Source organism: Siphateles boraxobius, unplaced genomic scaffold (assembly GCF_051911475.1).
Source record: "Siphateles boraxobius isolate OS27281-9 unplaced genomic scaffold, OSU_SipBor_1 130, whole genome shotgun sequence".
Taxonomy (NCBI): Eukaryota; Metazoa; Chordata; class Actinopteri; order Cypriniformes; family Leuciscidae; genus Siphateles; species Siphateles boraxobius.
The window spans coordinates 7,539,939-7,559,193 of record NW_027508734.1 but is presented as its reverse complement, the minus strand read 5'-3'; the positions used below and the strand labels follow the sequence as shown (position 1 = coordinate 7,559,193).

The window sequence follows — 19,255 nt, the reverse complement described above, 5'->3', positions numbered from 1 at the left end:
CGCTGTATCTGTGAAACCTGCTCATTATGGTCTCGCCTGACTGTGATAACCTGATCTGTTTAACTGCGGCTCTTATAACCGCTAAGGTTTTGATTTGAAAACAGGGAGAGGGTGATTGTAGACCAGTATGAGAGAGCAACTAATTACAGGCTCCGATGACCGTGATGTTCTGCCAGTGTCCTTAAGGCAGCAGCTCCCACAGAGATGCTTAAGACGTATCCAGTTACACCTATCCTCCACATAAAGCAAGCAGCCATGACCAGTCACACATTAGTCATCATTACCACTAGTGCGCGTGTGTGTGAAGGAGGGGCGTATTCCATCAGCATGTGCACGTCGGGGGTGAATGCACTATGAGGCCTCTGACAGCTTTAGATTCAAATAGCATATGTACAGCATGTATGTCTAATTAGCCATCACAACATATGAGTGCAAGCTACGGTGTGTGTGACAGTCACATAGAAGCACTGAGAGTGCGGTTGTGTATTCGCTAGCGTAGACGACTTTCTGAGTGTGATGTGGATTAGAGGAGTAATTGGCAAAGTCTATGTACTGTCATGTCCCAGCAGGCTGTTTAGTGTTGTGGCGTGTTTGCCGTGATCTGAGAGTCTGTCCCCAGGCCTGATCCTCCATTTCCACCGCCTCTGAGTATCTAAACATCAATTGATTCTGCCTGCTTGTGCTATCTGCTCATTGATCAATTTGCAGTTCACTTGACTAATCTTGAACTTTACCTCAGCTGTTTTTTTTTGTTTTTTTTTAAACGAAGCTTCCTCTGAGGATGTTGGAAAATGTCACAGCTGAAATCCAAAAACTGGCAGCTCGAAATGTAAATCAGAAGGAAGAGGAGTGTGTTTAATGCTTTCGCGGGTGGATACATGACACACCATTATAGGACAAGTCGACCTTATGTTGGGCCGGGGCAGAGTAGTCCGCGCGCGCCCCCTTTCGGTCACTTTTGTAACTGCGTGCTTTCCTCGAGACTGTACAGCTGAGGGAACCAACCAGTTGCGTAAAAACAGCTTTTTGTCCATTTTGAAGGTCAAAACACACACACACACACACACAAATAATGCGTTCTGGCGCTTTCTATGTTGTGTAGCCTAACACTGATAGACAAAACTGTCTCGGTAAACAAGAATACCTTATTTAGGTATCGGCTAGAAAAGGAATGTACGATTTCTGGAAAGCTGAAAAATACCCGGATTGAGTCGAGAGAGGATAGTAGAAAAGTGAGCAAACTGTGAAAAGACCCTCCTCTGTCACGTCTGAACCTGCCCTGTCAGTTCCTATCAGCGCAAACCCGCAGAAAAAGCCGGAGGAAAGAAGGACGCTTTAATTAATTAACTGTACAAGCAAACAAGGAACTTTTTCACTTTGTGTTTTTGCCCCCTCAGTTCTCCGAGCAGAAAGAACAGCTGCTCTCGCACAGCAAGCGCAAAAATCAACATCTACTCTTCCGCCTGTATAATATCCTCCGACGTCTGCTGTTATTTAACTGGTTTGTTTATTTGGTCTTTTCTGTGATCTCTCGGATATAAAGCGAAATTTCCGGAGGACTCTGTTTGTTTCATGGTTTTAAGAGGATTTTAACGTTGATTTTAGAGATGTATGGGTCGTGAGGACTGTCTGGTTACTATTTAATGCTCTGTCAGCAATGCAACTGTCTGGAAAACACATTGGACGTCGGGATAACAGGGACATTCGTATAAAATCACCACAGAAACCACGTTTAGCAGTTGCTACTACTGCAAAACTATACATTTAAACGGAATCACATTCAGAACGTATATTAATTTATTTTTTATTGTACTGTGGTCACTATGGTATTTTGGAGTAAGTTATGTTAACCACATTATATTTTTAGGCAACTGAGAATTATTTTATTTTTCCTTTAGGATATTGTTGTTCTATGGGTTGGATTATGGCCTTGAGCTGAGGTTTCTGAATCATCCAGAAGCAAGGCATTGCAAATTTAAATGGATATAGATAGTCAAACACTGTTTGAATGTTTGCCAATCGTATAATTAAAATCAATGAATTTTGGGGGGTCTCCAAAAAACAGGTACCCCGTGGCCTCACAGGACCATAATCCATGCTTGTGATTCAGGACAATATAATCTTGGATTTGTGAAATGAGAGAGAGAGAGAGATTTTTTTTAATTTTTTGACTGGACTTGATATTGTCGTAGAAAATTGATTAGACTGAAAAGTGGGCGTTATACCAGAATGAAGTGGTGGGGGGGAGGGGGTAAAGTGTTTTTAACAAAATCATTATAATCAAAAGAAATCTCAGAGGTGAAGCAAGGAGACAGACACTTTTATTCTTTTGAATTATATGCACCAATGAATTATGCACAATACAACATGTTCTAATGAAGTAGCCTAAATGAGATCAGTTTGAATTTCATGTTGAGCCTAAGAGGCCCTTCATACAGCATGCGTATTTGTTTTTGGGCCTTGGATAGGGGGAAAAAACTCAGGTCTTGTAAAAGTTGAATTTCTTATAACTTGAGCACAATGTTATGCACGAGACGCTGCAAAAGTTGCGAGCGCAACGGTCAAATACGTCTGTCTAGCGTATTTACATTGAAAAACAATGGAAAATGCACCGTGGAATGGAAAATGCAATCTGTGTGAATGGCCCCTGTAACAATGTTAGATGTTAAGGGAAGGAGGAGGCGGGAACCGGCAAACATTCAACAAACTTTAATATCAAAAATAAAAGAAATACAAAATAAAATTAAAAGACAGCAGCCCCTCAAGGACGACTGCTGTCACATATAACAAAACCGGTCCAGGCCTGACCTCTCTCTATCTCCACTGTCGTCGCGCAGGTGCCGCTCTGTCACGGCCCTCGGCCTCGTCCTGCTCACCACAGCCCCTAAGATACTGAACATTTGTAGAATAATATTCTTATATTTTCTTCTCTTTCGCTTTCTCTCCAGACCTGCAATGCTGCCCATGTTTCCTGTTCCTCTCCTGTCTCTACTACTATTGGCTCTACAGAGTGTCTGGTCATCTACTCCACAGGAACCCAAAGTTCAAGGCTCGCCTCAGCCAGAAATCTCCAGCTTACATCACCCCACCTGGAGCCTGGGACTGCAGCTGTACAGGTCGATCCGCATCGACGCTTCCAAGACCAACACCATCATCTCCCCGCTTCTGTTGGCCAACTCTCTGCTGGCTCTAGGAGGTGGAGCTAATGGATCCACAGTAGCCCAGTTTCATGATCTCCTGAGGATCACCAAAAATGAGAAAGTGGTTGGAGAAGCTTTGACCAGGGTGCTGAAATCTGTGCGTGAAGCTAATGGAACCAGCTACGCATTGCACAGTTCCTCCGCACTGTTTTCCAATCAAGCCCCAGAACTGGAGAAGAGCTTTCTGGAGAAGCTCCAGACCCACTTTGGGTTGCAGCATGTGGCCCTGGAGGATGCACAGAAAGAGACCGACATGGAGATGCTCCAGTCCTGGGCTAAAAATGGGATGGATGGGGAAGAGACAGCAGCTCTGGAACAAGTGCTCGAGACAAAACCTGGAGCCATGATCCTAGCCAATGCACTGCGCTTTAAAGGTGAGAAGAAAGAATAAGTTGGAAACCAGTTTAGCTGGCTTAATATAATGGTAGAGCACAATTCTATTCTAATATAACATTGAGTCAAAGAGGATAAGGAAAGTTATTTTCATCACTGAATGCGAATGACATATCACAGGACATGGCATATGATGATGAAGGACTAAAAAGCTTCTGTGAATAGCATGCTTTAGGAACAGGCATTAGACATAGTTTTACTGAAGGTGCGGCTTGTCTACTGTACTTAGAGGATCTGGATAGTTGTCTAATCTTGAAGCTTTATGGTCCATTATGTGTTTGGACAGTGGCCAGACTGCATTGCAAAATTCATGGCCTCATCTTGCCTGATGCACTGGAAAACCTGGCTCTACTTAAATGGCCTGTGGGAAGTGAATACTACTATTTTTTATCATTTGAGTTCTTAGCGATGCTTTGTTTGTGAACTAATCAGTGTTTTTGGATTAATTGAAGACATGAAAAATTTGTAGATATGCATATTGTAAATATAAATGAATAATAGTTTGTTAATAGTATGGGTCTGTAATCTGATTGGCAGAGCGGCTTTCCAGGAGCTATGCAAGTCAACACTATTTGGCCTTTCTCACACCTCAACACCACACCTCAATCACCAAGCATTAAGTGGTCCGAGCAACGGGGCACCAAGATCCTGGACGAGCCCCCATTTGTTACGTTCCAGCCCTCAAAAGGGAGGGGAACTTGATAAACCACCGCTCGGGCCCACAAATGCCAGTAAAGGAGGTATGGAGTCGCGGTGCGAGAAAAGGACACATAGTGTTGACTTGCATAGTAGTTGTTGTTCTGTCCTGTAGTTTGTTAGTATTTGTAGTTTGTAGTGTTCGTTGTGTACTGAATAGTGCAGGATTGTACTGGATGAGGTGTGAGTATGGCGGCTTCAGATGTGGCAGGCTTTATTGCGGAGCCCTCATTGGGAAACATTCCCACAAATGTTTTCTTACTATATAGTAGGTAAAAAAAAAACCAGTATGTGACAAAAGTAGTATGTCAGAATTCACAAAGACAAAAAGTACTAGAATGACCTACTACTTCCGGTGAGATTCTGAAGTGTGCATATGATGGACGATTTCGGACGCAGCCACTGTTTTTATAAGTGTTTCATTGAATCATTTAAAGGGATAGTTCACCCAAAAATTTAAATTCTGTCATTAATTACTCACCCTAATGTCATCCAAACCCGTAAGACTTTCGTTCATCTTCAGAACACAGATTAAAATCTTTTTAATGAAATCTAAGAGCTTTATGTCTCTCCATTGATAGCTACGCAACTACCACTTTGACGCTTCAAAAAGTTCATAAAGAGATAGTAAAACTAATCCATATGACTTAAGCGGTTTAGTCCAAATTTTCTCTAGAGACATGATCGTTCTAAACGCTGAACAGATTAAATTTCGGCTTTTATTCACATATAAATATTCATCAACTCACACATCAGTTGTGGTAAACGGAAGCTCGAGCTTATTCATGTTCTTGACGTGCGAGAACCATTGTGGTTAATCTTCGTGTTACGCATCACGTTTGAGCTTCAGCAAGAACCAATGAGGTTCATTCTCGTGTTACGCATCACATTTGATCTTCAGCAAGAACCAATGAGGTTCATTCTCGTGTTACGCATCACATTTGATCTTCAGCAAGAACCAATGAGGTTCATTCTCGTGTTACGCATCACGTTTGAGCTTCAGCAAGAAACAATGAGGTTAATTCTCGTGTTACGCATCACGTTTGAGCTTCAGCAAGAACCAATGAGGTTCATTCTAGTGTTACGCATCACATTTGATCTTCAGCAAGAACCAATGAGGTTCATTCTCGTGTTACGCATCACATTTGAGCTTCCGCAAGAACCAATGAGGTTCATTCTTGTGTTACGCATCACATTTGATCTTCCGCAAGAACCAATGAGGTTCATTCTCGTATTACGCATCACGTTTGAGTCAATGGAGCGTACAGAAATGACTCAGATTTTATTAAAAAGATCTTCATTTGTGTTCTGAAGATGAACGAAAGTCTTACGGGTTTGGATGACATGAGGGTTAGTAATTAATGACGGAATTTACATTTTTGGGTGAACTATCCCTTTAACACTGATTTATTCAGGAAAACCTCTGGTGCTCTACATTTTTTCAACTGTTGTATAAAGATTACAAAGACATCCCAAAAAAATACAAATCAGTGTACAAATCTTTTTGGTGAACTGATTCAATAGAGTTATTGGGATTAATTGAAATCCTCACTAGTATGAGTTGCAACTCATAGTGCAACTCAAATAATTGCAGGCAACCATTAACTGTTTTAAGAATGTGACCGGTTAACATTTTTTTGTACAATTCGAGTTCTCTACCAATTCCAGGGTCACTGGGGAGTTAAAACACTTTTACACTCGCAGATATCAATGTTTTTCTTAAAAAAAACCCACAAAAAAACAAGGGCAAGAACTGATATTTGAGCCAAACAGGATCAGACGGAGTAGTCACAGCACCGCTGGGCTTCCGCTCGCTTGCGTGCTGGAGAATTAGCTTGTACAGATTGTGCTTTTGCTTGATAAATGGAGTATAAGCAGTTGCACGACTGATGCTGAAGGTGAAAATTAGCTTGGAGGATAAGGTATCACACTTTAGGGGGTGTGCAAAACATACGTGTGTGTGATTATAGTGATTTATGTTGGTGTAGCAGATGCACCTGTGAGGAGCATGTGTTTACAACGTATGTGTTTGTATTTATTTGTGTACTATATACACACCTGTTTGTGTTCACGCTGGGAAGTCTGATTCATTTTGTTGAACATTTGTTTTACAGTGAGTTTCTTACAGTTCCCAAACTACAATCAAATGGTTTACAAATGCTTTGTGAATCGGTCTGGACAATCGACAAAGCATCGGTTCAAAAGAATGATTCTTTCACAAATGGGACAGTAGTTCCCATGTTTAGAGTTGATGACACACAATCTCCAGTATATCAGGAAGAGCCTATTACTCTTCCCAGGAGAGGTGTTGTGTCATCTTAAATAATGTAGAAATGATCGTCTGCATCTCCTGCCCTACAGTGAGTGGCTATTGCCAGGGATAGTTCACCCAAAACTGAAAAACAAATGTTAATTTTATTTGCAAGTCAATTGTTACCGTCACTTTGGGAGTAAAAAAAAAGCAAAAATATGCAAAACAATACCATACCATAGCAATAACTATACCCGTTGATCCTGAAAATACAATATTATGCAAAACAATTGACATGCATTCATTTTGCATTGCATGTTTAATTATGTGAATGGCATATTCTTTGTCATGTCTGAAATAAACATGGTTATTCAAAAACGTGCAATTGGGAAAATTTCCATAAAATGCACAGAACATGTCTTCTGTATTTTTTTTGTCCTTTTAGACGGTATTGCATCTAATACATTATATTTTATATTCACATGCATTTGGCTGACACTTTATCCAAAGCAACTAATCAGTTCATGCATTATTCATGGGATTCGAACCCATGACCTTGGTGTTGCTAGCACCATTCTCTACCGCTTGAGCTAGGTTTAAATCTGTATGAGCACTGTGGTTCAATGTGTAAGAGCGTGCATGTTAACCACTAAACCAAGGCTCTGATTTAGTATTTTTAACCTTGAACCCATGTTCAGACATTTAAAACTGAAAGGAATTTTTTTGACACACTCTAGAGATGGTAGTTTTCTTGTCTTATTATTATTGAGCAGTAATAGTAGTAATATTGTATTCACACAAAAGTTGTGCAGTGCATGCAGTGCCATGTTTAGTCAAATCAGAGACAGTTCAACAATACTTAAGTTTCTTGTCAGTTCCAAGAAAAGACGTTAAATATGCTTGAAGGGCTTAAAATGAGTTTTTAACATGCCGTTGCTATATGCTGTTCTACTTCACTGGAGATATGTCTCTCTCTTTTTTTTTTTTGTGTGCATTGTCTCATCCACATGCCGTAGTCTTGTTCTACTCATCGATTTCTTTGTCTGAGTAATACTGGCAGGTGCTTTGATCCTATTTTAAACACAGAGCGATGGGAACGGAGCGGTGGGAGGAGAGGTTCTCTCTACTACCAAACGCAACAGGAAATAAAGTTTGGATTGATTTTAGGTTGATAAGCAATCTAATTAATTTCTTTTGTTTTATGTTTTGACTTAATTATGTATTTTTTTCCCATTCTTAAGCAAGAAGTGGGAGTCGGTGGAAGTTCATTAATTCAGCCGATGAAATATACAAATTAGATCAGACAATAGATTGGGCCCTGTGAATGAGATTATGAAAATTGAATTCATAGTTTGGATTTATAATTTAAAAGCAGTCAGTTGTCGCACCGCTTCAGGGTTCTATAGTAATTCATTTAGTCGCCTGTGCAATATTAACTTTGTCCGAAGCTTTTTCATTGCCTCTCTGATGGGGCGTTTGTGGACTTTTACTCTCGTTGTTAATCTGAGAGCAGTTTTCTCTGTTCTCCTGGACCGTTCAATCATGCATGGGCCGCTTTAAGTGGATTTGAATTAATAGTTAGCTTTTTTTTAGGGAGTAAGTTACAAATGTTTTATTGGCCACATACACAAAGCTGTTAAATTGTCCCCTTTTAGTGCTTATTCCCATTCCATACACACACAGTAATTTACAGGAGTGACAACCGCATTCTACAACCGAATTAACTCCCAAAATTCTATGCAGTGTGTACGGAACCGAACAACTTAGTAATGACATATTTTAACGTGCATCAGGGATGTGTCCCTCTTCTGTATGCATGCTGTGCAAGTCTTGACTCATTTGTGTTGCCAGATCTTCCTAGAAGAAAAACAACGAACAAGCCCATAATAAATAAAGCGAGATAAATCCAAATGCTTAATATTGAAAACAAGACCAAAAAAATCATGACCCACACCTACCTACTTTATTAACTCCATAAACTATATCGCTTTATGACTCAAGCTCAAACAACAAGCCCAAAAACACTTTTAATAAGTGGACACGGCAACACTTCAAGTGTGCGCTCTGTGAAGCAGCCTTTCAAACATAAACGAAACTCTGTAGACGATGGTTATGTTCAAATTGCAGAACATAATGAGTCTTTTGTTGCTGTAATATTAATAGTAGGGGTATAACAATATATCGTGTCACAATATATAGCAATACAAAAATGCAATCATATGTATCGTGGATAGTGATAATAGTTTATTGTGTATAGTTCACCCAAAATAAAAATTATTGTGAGGAAAAAATTCAAGTTTTCAGAGTTTAAGTGTCAGTACTACATTAAACTACTATATATAAGGTTGGATATAATGTATAATAATGCAATGAGGGAGTATTTGTGTGTCCTGAATCTGATAATGCCCAATGTCTTCAGTTACCAGTAAAACGTGGCCTAGATTATTTTAAATATATCTAGTCAGTGGAAGTGCAAGCAAATTCATCTAAAATAATTCAGTATTTTCAGCTTCAGAATCATGAATATTTTTATTCTGGTGTCTCTATTGTCCTTTGCATTGGGTTATCAGCTGGGTTAAGTGCAAGCATATTCATTTACACAAACAATGTAATATCAAATTTAGCATTTTAACAGTACATTTTTTGTTAACCTTTTACCATGTGTCTTGGAGTATCGCAATAATATTGTATCGTGTGTTCAGTATCGTGGAATGTATCGAATCGTGACATGAGGATATCGTTGCATCCCTAATTAATAGCGGATGCCAACGACGCCACAACTTTACTATCCTGTCAATCATCCCAATTTCAGGAGTGAATTGTGTTCCGAACACACCTGGAACGATAATTTAAGGGATTCACTCCCGTACAGGCTACATGCTTCCGGTGCATGTGCAATTCATAATTCCAGGTACACTGAAACAAATAGCCAGACACCATGGAGAACTGGATTGGAGCTCATGGCAGGGGGCAAATGGAGAGCCACAGGTGTGAAAGGAAAAGAAAGACAGGGGTGAAAGATAAAAGGTTTTTGGTTTAACGAGAAAGACAGAGGGAACTGTAAGGCCCATTCGGGGTGTGTTGTGGTGGCAGACACAACACTCGCTCAGCTCATTACCTCAGTGTTTGTGCTCTGTACAGCAAACCCCAAAACAAGCACATACACTTCACTTCCAAAAAGCAGAGCACCAAAGGATCTGGCGAGAGAAGATGAAAGTGCTTTAAATCAGAGCGTTTTAGCTTTATTGTTTGTGGCACGGTTATTAGTGAAAACGGGCATGAGAGAGGTTTCAAGATGCAAAACCACACAATAGCCGTATTGTCTTTACGCCCTTTAATTAATGAAGAAGGTATGAGCGTCTCTCTCTTGTGAATACTCGTCGGGTCACCGTTTCTCTCTTTCAGCCACAGAATCTCCCAGGATGTTTTTCTTTCTTTTGATTGCCAGCCAAGACCGCAGTGACAAGAATCCTTGTGTGGCATTTCAGAAACTCGCATGGCAGAATTCCCCTTTTAATGCTTGCAGTTCCAAGAGCTTTGCCACCCCATAATAACTGACAGATACCATGCCATGTGTTTTGAACTTTAGACTGATCAAATTTCATCCCCCTGTATAATTATTGAAATCCAACTGCTCTGGCTCTTGGCTTGCGTTCTCAAGCTCAAAGGGAACTGGTAACATACCATTGAGGCGCATGCAAAGCTTGGCACGGGGCCGACCGGAGAGGTTTGCTTTCCTTACACAGGATCAGGTGTTTCTCATAATAAATGACAGTTGAACGTCTCGTCTTGGGTTTATAAAACTAGGCACTTTTCTTTAAAGAGGAATTCTAACCAAGTTTCTGTCTCTTTGTTTCGTTTATTTTCTGATTTTGTTAATGGTATTCCTAATTATCTGTTGAATGCTGAAAGCAGTGGTTTTGGGACCAGGAGTGTTTAAAGGTGATTATGGAAATTTCATCTTGGGTGGCACATTCCTTTTTAAGGCACAACAAAACCGAGGCCTGGATGAACTGAAGCTATAAATACAGATGTGCGATCCGGTGACTTTGATAGGAAAGTGGAAAAACTAGCACCAAATTAAAAAGGGGCTAGAAATTCTTCTAATACTGGCCAATAAATATATACAAATGGCCCAAAAAAGGTATTTTTAACATGTAATCCGCATTTCAAAATGTATGAATGTCATTGCATCAGATAACAAAATATGAAACACGTGTCATATATTAACGGAACATTCAGGAATTTTATTTAAAAAAAAAAAAGTCCACTTATCAAGCAAAATATTTTATGAAAAGAAAGTTGTATGGTTTCTATTTTTATATATTTTAAAATGTAATTTATTCCTGTGATCAAAGCTGAATTTTCAGCATCATTGCTCCAGTTTTCAGTCACATGATCCCTCAGAAATCATTCTAATATGCTTTTTTGCTGCTCAATAAACATTTCTTCTTATCAATGTGGAAAATAGTTGTTGCTTAACAATTTTTTTTTAAACTGAATTTTTAACAGTTCATAAGAACAGCATCTAAAGGAAATCTAAATATTTCGTAACACTATCAATGTCACTTTTGATCTATAATTTTATGCATGCATGCTGAATTAAAGCATTCATTTCTTTTCCTCCAAAGAATATCTGACCTCAAACTTTTGAATGTTAGAGCACTTCATCATATCTTCATAATCTTCAAAGTTAAAAGGGTCATGAAATGAGAAATCAAATGTCACACGGGCAAATACATTTGCATATGCCTGCCTCCAGAACATGACATCGATGAATAGTTCTACATCATCACTCCATTGGCTCCGCCCACTGGCGTTCAGTCGCTTAACGACTGACATTTGCCTTCACCGTATGTGAGCGTCACGTCAAAAACATAAACCCATTATAATCACTGACGCTGTCTACACTGATACAGTTTAGAGATGTGTGTTCAGTTTCTGACGAACTCCACACACTTGAGTCTGTCGACAACAGGACTAATAGACGAGTGGAAGAACTTTTGCTTGCTACTTTAAACATTTTGTTTGCGTCTCTGTACAGACTTCAGAAGGATCCCAGCATCAAAAAAAGTGGATGATTTATTTTAATGTCGTCCTGGATCATGTCTGAGGATTATATGTTTGTTCTGAGCTTTTTTTGTTGTAAACGAGGCTCAGTGTAATGGAGAGTTCACAAAGAAACTCTTGTTGAAAGATGAAGCAGCGATTGTATTGAATCTGACAGCAGCTGCATCACAAACTGAAGTAAATGACTTCATAATGCTTCATCTGTAAATTATGGTTATATATGGATAAAATTTTCAAAACACTTACTCATGTGCAATAGCTCGAGGAACATATTAAAGTAATGAAATAATAAATTTCATGACCCCTTTAATGTGATCATCTACACTAGTGGTGTTTTAAAACAATTGCAAAAATGGCCCAAAAAGTAAAGTTATTTCTGAATTCATTATTCATTTTCTCCGATGATGCTTTGACACTTTTTTTTAAATCTGAAACAGTGATATTTAGACATTTTAAGTGTGGCTTAAGTGTCCAAAAAGTTTCTGGGGCGACTGTACTGTAGGTCTAAATAACAAATGTTAAGTTTCAAATTGAGTTGCCGAGGCCACCAATGTTTTATGTCTTATGTTTTTGTCTCTTCTCTCCTCTTGATGAACAATATAGTGCTTCTGGTGCAGCGAAATACAATAACACGGCCTGGCTTAACCCCATATTGTCGTGCAATCATCTTTAGTGTTTGATTTGACTCGATACTCGTTCTTTCTTTTTCTCTCATTCTTTATCTTTCCCTTGACTAATCCAATAAGGTGGAAAGACTGTGGAAAAGAACATGTGACTGTAATACTGCTAATAGTCTCTTTATCGAATCTCATCTTTGTCAGTGAATTTAATGAGTGTAATGGGCTGTAATAATACGTCCTATGCCTCTGCCTCCCCTGCACCCCTCCTTTTGCCTCTTTTTCTTTTATCTTTCGCTTTTTTTCTGGCATGGTGTCTGTGATGCTCTTTTGTATGATATGACTCATCAAGGTCTTAATGTATGTCAGATCCAAAGATGAGTTTGGCTGTAAGATTAGTAATGTAAGATGATGGCACTACTCAATGTTCTCTAATAGTTTGTGCCAGGACGTAAAATGCCTGTTCGGGTCATGACGTACAAGTCATGTTCATGTATCCACTGTTCGCATGCGTTTTAAATAGATTTTTCTGTTTGTAGGATTTTGGGATCGAGGCTTTCACCATGAAAGCCAAGATTTGCGCAGATTCCTGGGTACCAAATACTCTAAAGTTCCCATGATGCACAGATCAGGTAAGTCCCAACAGTTATTTATCATCGGCATACACATCTAAGACATCAAAACCACCAATGTCTGTTTCCCAGGCGTATACCGTCACTACGAGGACATGGAGAACATGGTACAGGTGTTGGAACTGGGCCTGTGGGAAGGGAAGGCCAGCATGGTGCTGCTTTTGCCCTTCCATGTGGAGAGTTTGGCTCGGCTGGACCGTCTGCTGACCCTGGATCAGGTGGAGAAGTGGTTTGGGAAACTAAACTTCACTAGTATGGCATTATCCCTCCCGAGAGCCAAGATGAGCAGCGCGATTAATCTCCAGGTAATAGTCTAAATATTGTACGTATCACTTCCTACATGGCCGTTATGAGTGTGTGAAATGCGATTTCAAAACATTACGTTATAGATAAATATTCTTAACATACAATGTAGATAAGACTCATTTATAAAGCTAATGGAAGATATCCAGAGATGACATTAGCATAATGAGAACCAACCATAGGTCATAGATTATTCTCATTCAGAGGGAAAGCTATTTTCCTTTTAATGGAAATTGTGTTTGCACTGAAATTGCAGTCATGGTTTGAATGCAGTTTTATGTGTCTTAGGACACTGAGCTATGGTTTTTATTATTTAAAAAATTCCTCAGTTGTGCATTTAAGCTCTTCCATTGCCTTCTTTTTTGAACACCAGCAGGTTGAGCATGTTGCCCTGTGGTCAGGGTGCAGATTACACTGGGGTTCGGGCAGTGTTCATTTTTAAAGGGGTTTTATTGTTAATAAAAAGGACACATTTTGTCTTTTGATTAAAATATCTAGTTCTTTCTATCTTTCATTCTTTCTTTCTTTCTTACTGGTGCTTGCTAGGTGGAGGAACGTTTTCATAGTTCCTATAACTATTGGTGAAAGTACCCACTTTTTGGCTAGTTTGCACCAGTAACTGGGAACTTTTTTTGTTATAGGAATGCAGTGTTTTCCACAGGATTTTGTGGGTGGTCCATCTAGGGGGGTCAAATAAATGCTGTCTTGGTGAGCATAAGAGCCTTCTTTCAAAAACATTAAAAAAAAAAATCTTACTGACCCTAATCTAACTTTTGAATGGTAGTGTATATATTACAAAAAAAACGCTTTAAGACAAACCGTGTGCAAATTCATAAGTCAAACCTGAGTATTTTCTCCTTAAAACTGCAGTGAAACAAAGACAGTCTCAAAAACTCGGTTTGAAATCGCTGGTGTTTCTGATGTAACAAACTACCTCGTAACCAATCAGGTCAACTTGCGGACGGGGCTTTAGCATATCATTAACAGCGAACTAGCAGGGGAGTCTTGAGAATTTTCTGTTGATATGAAAAATCTGTTTGATTTAGCAATATAGCGGGTGTATGATGTATATGTGTATGAACTATATACCTTTCTCCACTGACGTTTTGAGATTTTCAAAGCGTTTCTGATGATTGTTTGTGTAACATTAGCAACACATTATTAGCTGTTTGGTAACATAGTCAAGCCAAAGGCAAATCATTTTTACCGTTATGTGTCCGACTTTGTACTTTGTGATGCCATTGTGCAGCGTTTACCTCAGTGATTTGACAGAGTGAATCTCTAAGCTGGTGTGAGTGAGTGGAGGCGAGTCTAATTAGCATATTCTATGCGTATACTTAATGTGTGTATAGTTACATTCAAGCTATTTTAAGGCATGAAGAATTTTTTTTCACAGGAAAAAACTTTTAAATATTTCATTTTGGTGATCAAAGATGAGTTTTAAGGGATACAATTATTGACTACAGGGTGACTTTAAACATTGTTGACGGTCATGTTGTGCAATACAGACGTCAACAGAACCCCCCATCAGCACCACCGAAAGTCATCCTATAATTGTGTGTCTGTGATCCCTCTAAGTTGTTTTTTTCATACAGACTAAAGCCTCTTTTGGCATCCCAAAAAATCACCCTCCATCAAGGCATGGGCAAAGGCATAGTTTAGCGGCCCAGAGCCCCTCAGAGAGATGCCATGCTGGGTTAGAAGCTCAGCAAGAGTCTTTCCAGCAGCTCGGCCACAAGAAGCAGTCTGGACTCAGACAGCAGAAAGTGACAGAGTTGTAGAATAGCACAGATGGTTCTGCTTGCACTGCTGAACAGATCTGGATTTGGACGACAGAGAGTGACAGTGACTGTGGCGGGCTTGTTTGGGCTGTTGAGTTCAGTAGATGAATCCGTGTCTGGTACGATTGGCTCGTGTGGTAAGCACATTTGGATTCTTTGGTTTCTTGCGGTGGGTGGATATGTCAAGTACGCCTTCATAGTTATCTTCTTGTGAATTGTGGAGGTGAAGTGTTTTGGAGCTTGATGAATGATTTTGTGACATCTGCTGGCACTCCTCCTCTCTCCTCCCTCGCCTTAGTATTCTCTCCTTCCTCGTCTCCTTCCTGTCTCCCTGCCCATTCTTCTAATTCTTTTTTTCTCTCTCCAGCTCCCTATCCATCCTCCCTCTCTCAGTGTCTGACCTCTGCACATCTATCTCTTGCCCGGAGTCCACTGGTTCCTCCCACTCGTCATTTGTCTCCCTTTCTTTATTCATCACTTCATCTACCGCCTCAATCTTTGTGTCTGCCCTCTCATTCTCTCTCATTTCTAGCTGGTCAGAACCCCTACAGCTTATCTTCTGTCTCAGCCCCTTTCTCCTCTCACACACTTTCTTTTCTCTCCTTTTACCTCCTTCATATATTTACCTGCACCTCTTTCTGCAGTTTTCATTTCTTTCACTTTTTCTGTCAATATAACATGCTTGACAGGCGAAAACCAACCTAATTGGTTCTTGCTGAAGCTCAAACGTTATGCGTAACACGAGAATGAACCTCATTGGTTCTTGCTGAAGCTCAAACGTGATGCGTAACACGAGAATGAACCTCATTGGTTCTAGCGGAAGCTCAAATGTGATGCGTAACATGAGAATGAACCTCATTGGTTCTTGCTGAAGCTCAAACGTGATGCGTAACACGAGAATAAACCTCATTGGTTCTTGCTAAAGCTCAAACGTGATGCGCAACACGAGAATGAATCTTATTGGTTCTTGCTGAAGCTCAAACGTGATGCGTAACAAGAGAATGAAACTCATTGGTTCTTGCGGAAGCTCAAATGTGATGCGTAACATGAGAATGAACCTCATTGGTTCTTGCTGAAGCTCAAACGTGATGCGTAACACGAGAATAAACCTCATTGGTTCTTGCTGAAGCTCAAACGTGATGCGTAACAAGAGAATGAACCTCATTGGTTCTTGCGGAAGCTCAAATGTGATGCGTAACACGAGAATGAATCTCATTGGTTCTTGCGGAAGCTCAAACGTGATGCGTAACACGAGAATTAACCTCATTGGTTCTTGCTGAAGCTCAAACGTGATGCGTAACACGAGAATTAACCTAATTGGTTCTTGCTGAAGCTCAAAGTGATGCGTAACACGAGAATGAACCTCATTGGTTCTTGCTGAAGCTCAAACGTGATGCGTAACACAAGAATGAACCTCATTGGTTCTTGCTGAAGCTCAAACGTGATGCGTAACACGAGAATGAACCTCATTGGTTCTTGTGGAAGCTCAAATGCGATGCGTAACACGAGAATGAACCTCATTGGTTCTTGCTGAAGCTCAAACGTGATGCGTAACAAGAGAATGAATCTCATTGGTTCTTGCGGAAGCTCAAACGTGATGCGTAACACGAGAATTAACCTCATTGGTTCTTGCTGAAGCTCAAACGTGATGCGTAACACGAGAATTAACCTAATTGGTTCTTGCTGAAGCTCAAAGTGATGCGTAACACGAGAATGAACCTCATTGGTTCTTGCTGAAGCTCAAACGTGATGCGTAACACAAGAATGAACCTCATTGGTTCTTGCTGAAGCTCAAACGTGATGCGTAACACGAGAATGAACCTCATTGGTTCTTGTGGAAGCTCAAATGCGATGCGTAACACGAGAATGAACCTCATTGGTTCTTGCTGAAGCTCAAACGTGATGCGTAACACGAGAATTAACCTCATTGGTTCTTGCTGAAGCTCAAACGTGATGCGTAACACGAGAATTAACCTCATTGGTTCTTGCTGAAGCTCAAACGTGATGCGTAACACGAGAATGAACCTAATTGGTTCTTGTGGAAGCTCAAATGCGATGCGTAACACGAGAATGAACCTCATTGGTTCTTGCTGAAGCTCAAACGTGATGCGTAACACGAGAATGAACCTCATTGGTTCTTGTGGAAGCTCAAACATGATGCGTAACACGAGAATGAACCTCATTGGTTCTTGCTGAAGCTCAAACGTGATGCATAACACGAGAATGAACCTCATTGGTTCTTGTGGAAGCTAAAAACGTGATGCATAACACGAGAATGAACCTCATTGGTTCTTGTGGAAATCTCAAACATGATGCGTAACACGAGAATGAACCTCATTGGTTCTTGCTGAAGCTCAAATGTGATGCGTAACACGAGAATGAACCTCATTGGTTCTTGTGGAAGCTCAAACGTGATGCGTAACATGAGAATAAACCTCATTAGTTCTTGCAATGCTTAAGCTTCCGTTTACTACAACTGATGTGTGAGTTGATGAATGTTTATATGTGATTAAAAGCCTAAATTCAATCTGTTCATCATATGATACTGTACGCTTGAGTCTCTTCAGAAAATTTGGACTAAACCGCTCGATCCATATTGATTAGTTTTACAATCTCTTTATCAACTTTTTAAAGCGTTAAAGTGTTTTTTTAAAGCGTAGCTGTCAATGGGGGGACAGGAAGCTCTCAGATTTCATCAAAAAGATCTTTATTTTTGTTCCGAAGATGAACGAAAGTTTTTCAGGTTTGGAACGACATGAGGGTGATTAATTAATGACAGAATTTTCATATTTGGGTGAACTATCCTTTTAAATGAAACATATTTCATTAATATCTTAAGTGCATAAGTTAAAGTTTTCTAAAATTACATTTTATATATATATAAAACATATTCTCTCTCAAATTCTTTTCTGACCCCCTTGCACTTCTTTGTGGCCCCCAAGGGTCACTGTCCCAGGGTAATGCTGCAGGCGGATGTCTAAACACTGTCTAAACCACAAGGTTGGCACTATACTCATGGTAGACAGCAGATGTCAAGACAAATGTGTCAAGAGGAGTCCAGTGGCAGAAACGGAATTTAGAAAAGTAGAGGTTAAAAGAGACAGAGAGAGTAGAAAAAAGGTACAACAAAATTGACAGTTGTTGAACTAGACAGGTCAATTGGGGCACAACTCTTCCCAGGGAGCACAGAGAATAAAACGCTCTGTAGTGAGGAACGGCGTTTTGTTAAAGTCTTGTAATGCCGGGTGAGAAATATAAGCGCCCACATGCCATGTCCTTGCACTCAGCCCTGCTCGGAAGAACAAGATTTTGACATTAAAATGAGCGTTAAGGATGCCCAAGAGAGACCTAGAAGCTTGCTTTAAAAGAAACCCACCGACAGCCCAGACATGACTGCCTTTTTTTGGACTTGCTGTGTTCACATACAGTAAGTGATGCCCCAGTGTGCGGAAAGAGGCCGAAAAGTCATGACATGAATAGAGCTGTATTACTTCTCTGACAAGCTCTCCCGCTGCTCCCTCACTCTCCACATTATTCAGCTCTCTGTCTTTCTTTGCTCTTTCATGCTCTTGTCTGGCTTTTTCTTTATTCTGCCACACACACACACACTCTCTCTTGTAGTATCTGAGGAAATATCACCGTAGGTCAGAGACACTTGATTCCTCTACTTTTATATGGGCAGTGACAGAAGAGGCGCTCTGAGTGTTGCTTCCCTCTCCCTCTCCGATCGGGTCGAAAGTGAGCAAACAAAGCCTCCATCTCGAGGCGTAAATAGCGTTTTCCACTTTTTATCTATCATCTCGCCTCAGAGCCTCAGCCTCTAACATGGCCGCCAAATGCTCTGCCGCTCTGAAGTCGCTCTAGGCTTCGGCGTGGACGTCTTCGGTCTCAGGAGGTGCCGCTATTATCCTGATTTCCAATCTGTGCGCTTGCGTATGCACTAATGTAGCCGTGCTGCGTGGCTACGGGGCGCCCGGCTCGGGGCAGGATGACCCAAATTGGACTGACGTGCAGCTGGAGAGGTGAGTGGTTGTGAGGGAGGTGGAATAGGGTTGAGTGCTGGAGAGAGAAAGAGACGGGAAAAGGGCAGAGTGGATGAGCCGGATAAAAATATCCGCTCTGGTGGTGAGGCAGCGAGGCCAGAGCTCAGGGGCGGTTAGTGCCAGGCGATAGCGGCTAACAAGAGATTGAGTCTGGACTCCATAACGAGCACGAGGGGTCGAGGGGTCACCGTCTGCCTGATGCCTGGCAAACACACACAGCCAGACACACTGACCTTAAGAGTCTGACGCAGGGATACACAGAAAACACT

General features: G+C 40.5%; 1 protein-coding gene across 9 annotated transcripts in view; it reads left to right on the top strand.

Annotated features, from left to right (window-relative positions):
- Positions 1 to 19,255, top strand: part of serpinh2 (serine (or cysteine) peptidase inhibitor, clade H, member 2) — a 44,785-nt gene that overhangs the window by 18,045 nt on the left and 7,485 nt on the right. For 3 of the 9 annotated variants that reach the window (XM_077227589.1, XM_077227584.1, XM_077227590.1), the window contains 3 exons: positions 2,949 to 3,574; positions 12,767 to 12,859; positions 12,932 to 13,164. In XM_077227589.1, coding sequence (XP_077083704.1) covers positions 2,956 to 3,574; positions 12,767 to 12,859; positions 12,932 to 13,164 — 945 coding nt within the window. In that variant the 5' untranslated portion in view covers positions 2,949 to 2,955. The other 6 variants (XM_077227592.1, XM_077227583.1, XM_077227585.1 and 3 more) reach the window with 5 other exon arrangements.